Below are 13,957 nucleotides of genomic sequence, written 5' to 3'. Positions count from 1 at the left end.
CCCGGGGTAATGGGTTATTACCCGCCATGATCATTGGCCAATGTGACGGAGATGAACACCGAGGCCACGCGCAGCTTCAATGTATGTTGCCAAGTTTGTTTTGACTCAACACAAAAAAGTATATATAATGAAAATAATTAAAAATAATAACAATGAAAGTGAAAATAAATAAAATGGAAATAACATGAATAAATACCTAAATCAATATAAAAGAGAAAAGGCCACACACTTGTAAGGCAGCACAGGTGGCCGCGCCGCGCTCCGCCTCACGTGCAGGTATTAAAAGGGCGACTCCGCCAGAACAGCCACACTGCTGCTGCGGCCTGCGACTCCGCCACGACCACGCCCGCTCGCTGCAGTACGACCACCAGCTCTGCCTGTCTGTTTGCCTGTCGCCGCACAGATCACCGACACCAAGTGAGGCCGCAAGTGCCTACACACACACACATAAAAAAAAAAAAAAGTTGGAAAGCACAAAGTGTGATCAGCAAGGTAAGCCTGAGGACTTATCACAGTCTTGCCCGTCCAACACGCCCCATCAGGAGCGTCTGTGCTGGTGCTGTGGCTTAACGTAAAAAAGAAAATGGCATTCCAAAAAACTGCTATCCTCCCCTCTCTATATAGGGTTCAGTTCCTTCAGTTGCTCTGACCACATGACCACTAAATTCGTTTCGCTACTCCTGTTCCACTAATCAATACAGCCTTTCGTGCCAAGCTATTCTTTTGATCTGTTTATTGAACTTTTTATCTGCCTTGTATCCATTACTGCATGTCCTAACTTTTTTATGTAGCTGCACTACGAATACCACATTGTCAACCACTGTTTCTGTTTCCCTCCGTAACCATAAGCCGCGATGAGGACTGCGCTTATAGTAGGACTGCTGACACTGCTGGCTCTGGACGTCTGTCAATCCAAAGTGAGTATGATTTGTGGTAGAGGTGTTCTTGCATATACACACGTCAGCTACAGTGAAACCAGATTGGGGAGATCGTGTTTGCGATGGCTCCCGCGGGCCCTTTCCTCCCCGCCACTCTATAAAACAGTACCCTGCAGCACCTACATCTTATCCTCTCATATATTATCTATAGCTAACATACGAGAGGAAGAGGTAGGTGTTGGGACTATGTGGCAGAGCGGCGGGGAGGAAATAAGGACCCGCAGGAGGAAACGCTAAAACGATTTCGACAATCTGGTTAATTTCACAACAGGTGTGATATAAGTCTATTAAGTCTCAGGCTATGGTCTCCTGCACAGCGCAAGGAACAGGTTAGAAAGTTTTGGCTGACAGACTATCTGGTTGATTGCCTCGTCAACGTCCAGACCAGCTGCTACTCTTCGGCGACAGTTGTAACGCCATACTGTGGGCGAAGCTCAGCTCCGTAGTAAGGACTGCGAGTATTTTTTCCTTTAACACTCAGGCTGATGGTGAGAAGCAAGGGGATGGGTCCAGGACCGTTGATGCCGACACGGAAAAACTTTTTGAACAACGAGACCAACCACTGCGGAGCTACAGCAGCAACAAGCGGGCTGAATTGTATGGTAAGTTTTCATCTGATACAAATTGTCACGAACTAAAAAAAAAAAAAAAAAATGTCATTCAACTAGACAATGCTTCAAGCACGTCCCAAACGTACATTCCGAATAAGTGTATTTGGGCCCACCGGGTAACTTGACTGACCACCTAAAGCTGCGTTCAAACCTGTGCGCCTTGCGCCTGCTTGCCGTGCATCTTCCGATGCCTCAACGCCTGCAACGCGCACTTTCACGCATGCCTCTGGCTGCATGCCTCCTCCCCGATAGATGCGCATGCCTCTTTCTGTTCACACCTGGAGTGAAGCACACATATTCTTTTCAGTCGTCAAGAAAGTTTCTCTGCCAGGCCTTGTTTCTTCTTCATCTAGAATGAAGAGAAGTGACTTGTAGGGGAATCAGGACGGCTTTGGAACATCATCACCATCGGAACCGCTCTTCGTCTTCGACAAGTGTTCCTTGTGCACTCGTCGGAAGTACGACCGAAGGCTTTTAATTTTGTTCAGGACTGCCTCTGACGTCCCCATTTCATATTCATTTTTGAGGAACTGTAGAGCATCATTCCGTTTCACCCGGTCTTTATAGTCTGCAGAGCAAGCCATCCACAGACAAGTAGATGAACGATAATCCTCAATAAAGTTTATATTTTTGTCATTGGACCAATCCTCCATACTGGCAATACAAAGGAGGATCTTAAAATTAGAAAACACGGCATAATAAACCGTACGTGGTTGACGGGCGACTGTTGCACGAGTCTCCCCGTCTTGGATGGGGAGACACTTGCGTCTTCATGCCTCTTCGTACGTTGGCCTGTGCGCACAGATTTGAAGCATGCCTTACCATGCACCGTTGCATGCCTCTGCTTGCCTCTTCATGTAATAGGCGCATGCCTCCTGTGCGCACGAAAAGTTGCACAGGTCTGAACGCGGCTTAACATCACGTCCATGCACGGGGGCTGCAGTAATGCCGGTGGGTCCTTTTTTAGAAGGAACCCTGAAGGATGCGACGAAATAACAGACATGGATAACTTATGTAGTACCGGCTGCCGGTGCTGCACGGACACTGTGGACGGTAACAGGGCCATGGACGGTAACAGCGACGGTAAGACACACTAATACCCATCAGCGGATCTTCCTCGGCTGGCGGCTGGTTACTGTTCAAACTAGGCATGATGCAGCAGTGCTTACCTCACCTCAACTTGAAATGAAGCATGTTCTTTATTATGGTTATTCCCCGATCTCAAATAAGAATAACATTCTTCTTCACTCGCCTTATCCATCTTCACAGTAAAACACTTCAGTCTTTTCATGATCCGTCTCACAACGCGCCCATCGGTGGGGTAGGCTTCACCCCGAACATTTACCGATCCTTCCTCCCAAAACACACCTACGTGTACCCCTCTACATGCTGCCGCACTTGTTTAATTTACTGTCCCCTTCATTTTTCAGCTTGTCCAACAGACATGTGTGGTACTTCTGGAATGGGCACGTGCAAGACTGACTGCATGGACGGGGAATTCACTGCCGGAAACTGTGAATCATCTCCTTCCAAGTGAGAGCTTGGGAACTTTCGTTGTTGTCTGTCAATGTGAACTCTAAGTATATAGCGACATGACTGTGTGTGTGTGTGTGTGTGTGTGCCCACGGTTGGCTGCTTCCAGTCTTTTGTTAATGAGGGCGCTTTTGTTAATGACGCTGTAGTTTATATTGCTACTCGACTCACGGTGCAGCCCCCTACCCCTTACCCCAGGCTCCATTTGACAATCTCAATCAGGCCCGTAATTTTGGCAGACTTTTGGGGGGTGCTAGGCTCTAGCGGGGTTCATAGGTTCATGATACGGCGAGCGAAGCGAGCACGGGCCAGTCGGGGAATTAAAAAAAAAAAAGCACTTTTAGGGATATTTTGCCGCTATAACAAACAGTGGCCGTTATAGAAAACAGTGAAGAACAGAAAGCCCGCTATAGAAAACAGTGTGGATTAAGTTAAGTTCACAGGAGCTGCCCTGCATAGGCCTACCGACCGCTTGCTGTCTCCTAATGTTTTTATGTTATTATGTGGGTGATCTTATTCTGCCATTCAGAGTCGGACGATAATTCTTAATCAAAGGCGAAGGGACGTGAACTCAGCATTGCCTCTGACACTTGGTGAGCACACAGCCACCCTGCAGAGCCTCAAATATCTGCGGCCCCCGCTTCTCCTGATTTACAATGAGCTACGTCCCTCTGACAGGTGCTGTGAACCTTGTGATGCAGCTGGAAGCTGTGATGATGGCCGCTGTGTGAGTGACGCCAGACTCTGCACTCCAGACGAGTACAGTGACGGGGACTGTGGCTTCGGGAGCTGCTCCTGCTGTAAGACCTGCCAAGCAAGCGACGACTGTGCGGAGGCCGGAGGTCAGTGTATCAAGGCTGATGCTACGTGCGGTGCCGGCTTGTCGCCAAACCCTCGACTTGGCTGTAGCGATGACAAGAACTGCCAATGCTGTGCGCCAGCAGATAGACCTGAACTTAGAGTAGTAAGTATAACGCCAGCACGCCGGGACCCGTAAGAGTCACGCACTTTAACTTTGTTTATATCACTTGACTAGGGTATCATACGTCCGGAGTTCAGTTTTGATGGTATTTGAAGCGGGGCACTTTCTACATCTACTAGCTGTTATCAACCATTCTTTTTCCAAATGCAAGGCGGGATGTCAAGGATACTTTTATACTAAAAGATACACCCAAAGTTGTTTCACGGAATACTTTCGCTGGTGATATACAAGGCAATGTAGTTTTTCTCTCACCTATATATTCAACAATTGATAAATATAATTATAAGCCTAAAGCAATCCAACTCGGAAATATTAAATATCTTTGGTGTGCTATTTTGTTGGTTGAGAATGAGATCAGCAAAGACTGGGCCATAAACAAACAGGAGAATGATTTAATAAACAGTCTTGGTGGTGTGAATACGACGGAGCTTCTCAGAGCTTGGAGAAACATGTGGATAAAAGACTTACGAATATGATAACTTGTGGATGGCTTTCAAGGGTTGCTTTGTATGGACTGACAATTGCTCTTGCCTATTTATCAACTCCTTCCGTTCTCTACTTGTTTAACTCCCCTTCCCCCCACCTTTCTTCCCTCAACAGTGCGAATCCACCAACGCCTGTGCTGGTGGCCTCAACCCGGGGAGATGCGTTTTTGAAACATATTATTGCAACGATATAAATGAATACCTAACAGATGATGCTTGTGGCTCCTGCACGTGTTGCAGGACCTGTGAGCCAGACTATTTGTGTGCTCATAAGAATGGCATATGCGTCAACCCAACTCGGGGAGCTATACGGACAATCTCTCTTCACGGTGAGTTATATCTGTTGAACTCCCAAGTTCCTATACCTCAGGCTTAGACACAGAATTGCACAGCACTGATCATGCAATTAGCTCAGAATTCCGGACCGTAGGGAGATGTGGGTTGAGGTATGAGTCGTTCAAGTCCCAGGCAAGACGACTAGACTGGTGGGATACGACGTGGGTTCCATGGACTGCCTTGTGGTTAAGGGACTGGGACTGGGAATTCTTGTTTGCTCTTGGCCTTTCTGTTCAATATGCTTCTCAAGATAATAACAAAGTAGGAGCGCCGGTCTGAAGGTGTGCCCTCGTCGGTGGCTGATTGCAAAGAGTCGCACTGGGGAATTCAAACTCTCCAAGCTAAGTTTGTCTTGGTCATCAACTCATCAGACGATCGAATCCCTCTTCACTGTGCTTCCAATTAACCTTGCTTACCTCATGCTTACCTTACTAAATCCGAATTACCACAACCATTCCCTTGTTCTTAATTGAACATCACCAGATTAATAATGCTATACAATATGTATACAAACTGGAATACTTTCCACAGATCAATGTCCCACTGGATATTATCATAATTGGCTCGGCACTTGCAACACTGGTGACTGCATCTGCTGTGTTCCAAAGGTGAGTAGTCGTGTGTGTGTGTGTGTGTGTGTGTGTGTGTGTGTGTGTGTGTTCCTAGTTGTAGTTTTACAGGGCCTGGGCTTTACGCTCGTGTGGTCCCATCTCCGTATCTGCATTTATCCAACTTTTCCTTAAAGCTTTGCACACTCCTCGCCGATACCACATCTTCACTTAGTCTGTTCCAAACCTCTATATTTCTTTGCGGGAAGCTATATTTCTTTATATCTCTCAAGCATCTTCCCTTTCTCAATTTTTTTTGCTATGTCGTCTTGTGTTCCTGGTGGAAACTCCTTCTTTTAGTAGTAACTCCTCGTTATTTACTTCTACCATTTTGCTCAATAATTTATAGATTTGTATTAGGTCTTCCCTTTCTCTCCTTTGTTCTAGTGTTGGTAAGTCCATTTCCTTTAGCCTTTCCTCGTATGTCAATCCCTCCAGCTCTGGAACCATTTTTGTTGCCATTCTTTGTATTCCTTCTAGTTCCTTTGTGTTTCTTCTTATGGGGAGACCACACTGCCTCCGCATATTCCAATTTTGGTCTGATCATAGTGGTAATTAATTTTTTCATCATATCCTTATCCATGTAGTGGAATGCTATCCCTATATTTCTCACCATGTTATACGTATCACCGAATATCCGATTTATATGACTCGCTAGCTGTTTATTATCTTGCATTATTACTCCCAGATCTCTCTCTTCGTGTACTTTCTTTAGTATTTCACCATCTCCCATTTTATATGTCCATTTTGGTCTTGCTTCACTTTTTCCCATTTCCATAACATGACATTTCTTCTCAATGAATTTCATCTCCCATTCCATACTCCATTTCCAAATCTTGTTTAGGTCTTCTTGCAGAGTTTCGCAGTCTTTACTGTTTCTTATATGTCTTAGCAGCTTTGCACCGCCTGCAAACAGGCTCATATAACTATTTACTCCCTCTGGCATGTCATTACTATATACTAGAAAAAGTATTGGTGCCAATACCGATCCCTGAGGCACTCCACTCTCTACAGTTCTCCATTCCGATTTTATGTCCTTAACCACTGTTCTCATCTCTCTTCCACTTAGGTAGCTTTCCATCCAGTTCTTTATATTCCCTTTCAATCCTCCTTTATTTTCTAGTTTCCATAGCAGTCTTGTATGTGGAACTTTGTCGAACGCCTTCTTCAGGTCCAGGTAAACGCAATCAACCCATCCGTCCCTTTCCTGTATTTTATCTGTCACTCTTTAGTAAAAACTCAGTAAGTTTGTCACACATGAGCGCTCTTTTCTGAATCCATACTGTTTACTTGCGATTAAATTATGCTCTTCTAGAAATCTCGTCCATTGTTTCTTTATCACTTTCCCACATATTTTACATACTACACTGGTCAGTGGTACGGGTCTGTAGTTCAGGGGTTCTTCCTTCCTTCCACTTTTATATATAGGGACCACTTCGGCCCTCCGCCACTCCTTAGGCACTGTACCAGTTGTTATTGAGCATTTAATGATGTCATATATCGGTCTAACCAACTCATTTCAGCATTCTTTCAATATATACCCTGAGACTCATCCGGTCCTACAGCTTTCCTCTCTTCCAGCTCCCCCAACAATTTATATATCTCCTCTTTATTTACTGTGACTTTTTCCATATGAACATTTATCTTGTTTTCTTGTGGTTCATTAAATATTGATTCTTTAGTAAAAACTTGCTGGAACTTTTTGTTTAGTAACTCCGCCATGCCTTTAGGATCATCGATTGTCACATTCCCGTCGCTCAGTCTTTCAATTGTTTCTCTTGGTTTAATTTTTCCATTTATGAGTCTATAAAATAGTTTAGGTTGTTCTTTGTACTTTTCCACAATATCTTTTTCATGTCCCTTCTCTTCTTCCTTCCTTATTTTCACGTATTCATTTCTCGCTACCTTAAAATCTTCTTTATTCCTTTGCTCTTTATTTCTTTACAATCTTTTCCATGCTTTGTTTTTGTTTTCTTTTGATTTAGCACATTTTGCATTAAACCAGTCCTTTTTTCCCTTCTCTTTAGGTCTGTAATCTGGTACAAGCCTCATAACACCTGTTTTATACGCCTCCATGAAAATATCATACTTTTCTTGCACTTCACTTGTTCCCATTAGTTCATCCCAGTCCAACCCTCCATAATATTTCCTAAAATTTTCCACGTCTGCCTTCCAATAGTTTAACCTGTTTCTTTTATATGATTCATCCTCTTCATTTCCCTCCTCCTCTGTTTTTATCTCTAGTCTCGCCGGTTAGTCATCACTTCCATATCTTGTGTTTTCCTTCACCCTTTGCATCATCAAGTTTTCCATCATCAATCTTAACAATCTTTCCTCCTATGCCATGTCGCCACCACCGCTTTCAAACATCTCCCAAGCTACCTCTTTACAACTAAAATCACCAACTAATAGTACTTTTTTGTTTGCCTCGAGTATTCTACTTAAACTCTGAATGGTATCTTCAATCATGATTTCATATTCTTCTTTACTCCATGAGTTAGTTCTAGGTGGTACATACGCTGTTGTAATCGTCATCCTTTCTCTGTTTTTGTTCTCCAGATTTACACTCACTATTTCTGCCTTTCCTTCTCCATATACTACTGATTTTACCAATAACTCCTTCTTTGTCATTATCATCACTCCTCCACCACCTTTGCCCCCTCTATCTTTCTTCCATACATTGTATTTTGTATCAAACACTATTTGGATGAGTTCATTTAGTCTAGTTTCTGTTAGGCATACAATCATGGGCTCTTCCTCTTGTAGGTAGTTTTGTAATTTCAGCTTACTAGATATTATCCCGTCTACATTTGTGTACATCACACTCAATCCCTTAATTGTATCAATCTTGTCTAACTTTCGCTCTCTTTCATCTTCTCCCTTATGTACCATGTTAGCCTTTTTGTTAGCTGGGTTTTTTTTAGTGTTTATGTTTAAGGCGCGAACTGTTATCTCACGTCAGGTCCGGTGTACCGTTGCCTGCGTTCTCCAGTTGATTGAAGTGGTTGAGACAACACTATAGCCCTCTACTTAAGTGAGGTGTATTATGTGTTGGCCGAGCCAAGCCGTTAAGTTCACTTAATTTACTTTCTCTCTCTCTCTCTGGTTGATTAAATAGTTGTATTGGCTTTTTAAATATATTAACAGTCTTACAGAATAGTTACAGTATTTTGTGGACGAGACGTAAGTCGTACGCACACCCCGAGAAGTCCTCTGCTCTCGCCCGCCGCCCGCTAATATCTGCCGGCTTCTCGCCGGCACAGGAGCGGCCAGCGGCACCAGGCTTGCTGAATCAACACCGTTCTCACGGCAAGGAACACTTCCTAAGCACAACCTATGCCCTGACGTGTTAATAAACATCCTTTAGGGCGGCTGTGCCATGGCGTTGCGACATACATTCACATGTACATTATAATATACACATTACAACCACTTTCTGACACGATCTCCCAGAACTCCAAAAAAATACCTCTTTTTCCTCTTCAGGTCTTACATTATTCCTTTCTTTTGCCTCTGCTATAAGTTCGTTCCATTTCTTCCTTTCTTCTTCATTTCTATTTTTCTTTATATATATATATATATATATATATATATATATATATATATATATATATATATATATATATATATATATATATATATATATATATATATTTCCTTACATCCGTCTTTTTCCCTTAACTTAGTTGTTCTGTACAGTATTTCCTCTGTCGCCTTCTGCGATCTTAATCTTAATTTAACTGGTCTTGTTTTCCCTTCCATATGTGTGTGTGTGTGTGTGTGTGTGTGTGTGTGTGTGTGTGTGTGTGTGTTTTCATACTAATTACCTACTTTTGAGTGACTCTCGCCCTCTCTTCCCTTAGCATCATCTTGGGTAGTGAAACTGTGACCCTGAGCCACCGCCACCGCCTGCACGACCGCCGCCCTGACCGAGGACTGACCCTGCCCTGACCTGCCCTTGACCTGACCCGCCTCACCTTTATGCACGGACTTCGTGCACGTGCGCCGTGCACGCTGACCCTCTGCAGAGTATTCATTTTTCCTTCTTCTTGGGCTTGATGCCAGAGCACCCTTTTGCAAAGAAAAACAATAAAAAAAAATATATATGCACAAACGTAAATACGTAGAGATTACAAAAACTTAACATTTCAGCAGACATGAATTTTGACTTTCGAAATTCTATGTATGTTCAGCTCGCAATATGTGTGTACCAGCTGTTCAGAATTATGCTGCAAATAAAATAGAAGCAATCCTTAAAAGTGTTGATGGAGGCAAGTACCAGGTTTATAATTATACCTGCCATGCACCGTTTTCCTACACTCGAGGCAGAAATGGTATCAGTGAAGGTGTGAGTGGTGCTGGATGAAGTGGTGCTCATCCATACCAACCAACATCACCGAAAAAGATGAAAATAAACATGTCATCCAACTTTACACCCACAAGGAACAAGGATATCACCCATGCCAACCCACAACACGGAAAATGAAAAAAACAACAACAAAAAAAAAAAACATATCCAACTTTATACCCACACATATACCCACAACGAACGGAGATATCCATATACCAACCCACGACACCGAAAAAAGATTAAAAAAACATCATCTAACTTTGCACCCTCACAACGAACGGGGATCATCCACATCAACACGACACCATAAACAGGATACGACACACACAAAAAAGAACATCAATTAAGGGCAATACAAGATTAATCACCAGTCAACTTAATTTTTACACCCTCACATCCAAACGATTATCCATACCAACACACAACACCAAAACAGCATACCACGAAGCAGAACACCGAAAAAGGACAATAGGCTGCAAACAAGCACCAGCCACCTTGATTTTGACCAGAGGTGGGCGCAATACTGAAAAATCAGTAGTGCGGTTGCGGTAGCGCGGTACTTTTTCCGGAGTAGTGCGGTTGCGGTAGCGCGGTACTTTTTCCGGAGTAGTGCGGTTGCGGTAGCGCGGTACTTTTTCCGGAGTAGTGCGGTTGCGGTAGCGCGGTACTTTTTCCGGAGTAGTGCGGTTGCGGTAGCGCGGTACTTTTTCCGGAGTAGTGCGGTTGCGGTAGTGCGGTCCCATTTTTTTGTTTCCCAGTGCGGTATGCGGTGTGCGGTACTGCGGCAGCTGTAGTCAGAATAAGAAATACTTCATTGCCTATCCTGCTGGCTCTTTTGTACGGGACATGAGCGGCAATCATGTTAGTGCTTGTACACTGTACAGTCATCGTCAGAGGCAGTCATGGCGCGCCGCCTTGGGTTGAGTGACGAACAGATTTACTCTGAGTTATTCGCGTTTGGTATTGAGGATATGTTATCAACTTATCAGACATGTCTGATGATGATTCAGTAACTAATAAAAACTATGTAAAACCGAGTGAGAGTACCGTCATTTAATATGCACTAACGAGAGGCAACACCAACATATATAAGGTGGGTTTAAAAAACTCGCTTTGCTAAACCAGTTTTTGCATGTTTTTCCATTATCTTACAATTGCTTAGGATTTTTTAAGCTCATAAAAAAATGAAAAATCGGCCGGCACCACGGACGGGTCCGGGGTTGAAATGGCCGGCACCGCGCGGGTTAAAGAAGACTCGCAGTGTAGTAGTTTAGTCTGTCTATTTAGTATTTAATTTTGAACAATAACTGAAAAGTCAGAATGATTGAATCACTGATTCTGATGACTGATACCAATTGATTGATTGAGTCCGATTCACTGAAAAAAAAAAAAAAAATTCTGTGAGCATGCCGCGCTGCAAATGTCGTCTTCGATAGTTTTCAAAGTACCGCAAAAAAGTACCGCAGGATTTTTTAGTGCGGTCCGCGGTAGTGCGGTATTTTCAGAAATTTTGCGGTAGTGCGGTACTTTTTTGTGATGCGGTACTACGCACTACCGCACTAAGTACCGCACTTGCCCACCTCTGATTTTGAGGCTCACAAGAGCAATGTTATGGGGGACTTCGATCTGAGCAGCTAAACTGAGGTTCATCAATATCTACACAAAACTCAGAATAATATGGGTAGGCGGTGGCTAAGTGGTTAGCGTGCGGGCCCCGCATTCACCGCGCCATGGATGACGTCGGTTCGAATCCGCCTGCTACCACCTGGGATTTTTCAATCACCGCCGAGTGTCCTAAGACTACCCACATGCTGTCCTGAAGACGACCCATCAATCCGGACTCTAGAAGAAACCGTCCAGGTGAACAAAAAAATGAGTTCCGGGGGGGGCATCATGAGCCAAGCATAAATGGTGCCACTATAAAAATTTCCTGCGCCATGACAGGCTTGGGACGACCCCCTAAGAAAGCCTACCGGCGCTACAGGCGAAGACGTAAAAAAAATAAAGCCCTTCCTTCATTCATCCCTGCACGAAACACCAAAAGATCAAACAAACACAACACCTCGATAACGAATGATGCAGACACACACGCTATCACACCCAGACCCTCAAACCAGTAAAATAACGAGTGAATCATGTCGGGAAAGCGTCCATTCATTTTAACTCCTTGTTCTCTTCCTCCTGTAGCGGCAGCCTAGGCCGCTACAGCGAAAACCAAACATTTCTGTTTGTATGTTTTCGAGGCAGCATACGTTGTAGCTGGTACAACGCCGTTTGGATCCGCTAAGGCCGCCTTGTAGGTTAAAAGATACAACTAGTAACCAGTGATGACTCCATTGCTGAGGATATTTATTTATGGGCATATCAATGTTTTTATAACTGGTAAATAATATTTACATAGGTTGATATACACTATTATGTACACGGTTGGTGATTTGGTGTTATTATGCATGCCGGTGAGTTTATTATAATATACGTGATGATTTGATATATGTGTATGATGTAGTGACCCACGACTCGATGAAATATGGAGGATGAGATAGGTGTGTGTGTAATAGAAGGCGGAAGAGAAAGAGAACGTGGTGAGTCAAAGGGCAGACTAAAGAGATGAATGTAGAGAAAACGGAGAGATTTAGAGGGTCACTACATAACTCCCCCCCTAGTGACGAGGTAGGAGGAACGTTACGTGTTTTTTCTTGTGGGACTGAAGTTTGTATGTAATCACTGGACTGGGGGACACTGACACGGTGTTGGTGGGTGAAGGATCTGGCTGCAGGAGGTACGCGGGCTTGACCCGGTCGATGGCGATGACGTCGGATTTGCCGTGGCGGTCAATGGTGACGTTCTTCCGCGTCCTCCTGGTGACAGCGAACGGGCCATCATATGGCTGTTGTAGGGGCTTCTTTACGGCGTCCACCCGTACGAACACGTGTGTGCAGGTGTCGAGGTCCTGGCTCACGAACGTCTTGGAGGGTGATGTACGTGGCGGCACTGGTTGGAGTCTCTGCATGGCGTTCTTGAGGTTCCTGGCGTAGTCCTGTATGTCGCAGGGAGGGCCAGGAGTGGGCGAGAGAACCTCTCCTGGAAGGCGGAGAGTGGTGCCGTACAGGAGCTCTGCAGAGGAGTGGCCAAAGTCTTCTTTGAGGGACGTCCGTATGCCGAGGAGGGCTAGAGGCAGAGTCGTAGTCCAGTCGCTGCGGTCCTGAACTGTTGCTGCCAGCGAGGCCTTGAGTTGGCGGTGGAAGCGCTCGACAAGGCCATTTGACTGAGGATGGTAGCTGGCGGTTCTGATCCGCTTAATCCCCAGGATGGACATGACCTTGTCCCAAAGGCTCGACTCGAACTGGCTTCCACGGTCGGATGTGAGGCTGAGAGGCGTACCGAAGCGCGACACCCAGGTGTTGACGAAGGCTCTGGCGATGGTGTCCGTTGTTATGTCTTCGACCGGGACAGCTTCGGGCCAGCGTGTGAACCTGTCAACGCAGGTGAGGAGGTACTTGTAGCCGTTGGAGTGTGGAAGTGGGCCGACGAGGTCGACGTGGACGTGTTCGAGTCTGGAGGATCGGGGCGTGAACGCTGCTGGAGGCGAGACGGTGTGGCGCGTCACCTTGGAAGCCTGGCACTGGACGCAGGTGCGGGTCCAGTCTCTGACGTCCTTGTTGATCCCCGTCCATATGAAGCGTGAGGACATCATCCGTTGTAACGCTCGGATCCCGGGGTGAGAGAGGTCGTGCAGCTGGCGGAAGAGTGGGTACCGGTGGTTCTTCGGCAGGTAGGGCCGGATGGTGGCGGTAGATGCGTCAGCGTACAGGTGCACGTTGGTCCCGGGGAACTCGACTCGCCTCATCGACAAAGCGGGGTTATCCTCAATTGCTGCAGCTCGGCGTCGTCGACTTGGTCTGCAGCAATGGCGGCATAATCGATGAGGGAGGAGGATGTTGCAGAGATGTTACGGGAGAGAGCGTCGGCGGGGATGTTGTCTTCGCCTTTGACGTACCGGATGTCTGTCGTGAACTGAGAGATGAAGTCGATGTGGCGCAGCTGCCTGGGAGAGTAGGTGGACTTGTTGTTGATGAAGGTTGTGGCAAGAGGCTTGTGGTCGGTGTATATGTG

At 45.3% G+C, this 13,957-nt stretch overlaps 1 protein-coding gene across 1 annotated transcript; it reads left to right on the top strand.

Moving 5' to 3' along the window:
- The first annotated feature begins 347 nt into the window (after positions 1-347).
- On the top strand, positions 348-9,771 carry LOC127003360 (keratin-associated protein 5-3-like). The gene is made up of 8 exons (XM_050869898.1): positions 348-417; positions 850-917; positions 1,420-1,540; positions 2,980-3,082; positions 3,761-4,046; positions 4,665-4,878; positions 5,417-5,493; positions 9,357-9,771. The coding sequence occupies exons 2-8, from the start codon at positions 855-857 to the stop codon at positions 9,369-9,371; spliced, it is 879 nt and encodes a 292-aa protein (XP_050725855.1). The 5' UTR covers positions 348-417; positions 850-854; the 3' UTR covers positions 9,372-9,771.
- The last annotated feature ends 4,186 nt before the right edge of the window (positions 9,772-13,957 follow it).

The sequence above is a fragment of the Eriocheir sinensis genome, chromosome 3 (assembly GCF_024679095.1).
Source record: "Eriocheir sinensis breed Jianghai 21 chromosome 3, ASM2467909v1, whole genome shotgun sequence".
Classification (NCBI taxonomy): Eukaryota; Metazoa; Arthropoda; class Malacostraca; order Decapoda; family Varunidae; genus Eriocheir; species Eriocheir sinensis.
The sequence above is the reverse complement of the archived record's forward strand: the minus strand, read 5'-3'. Positions and strand labels throughout refer to the sequence as shown.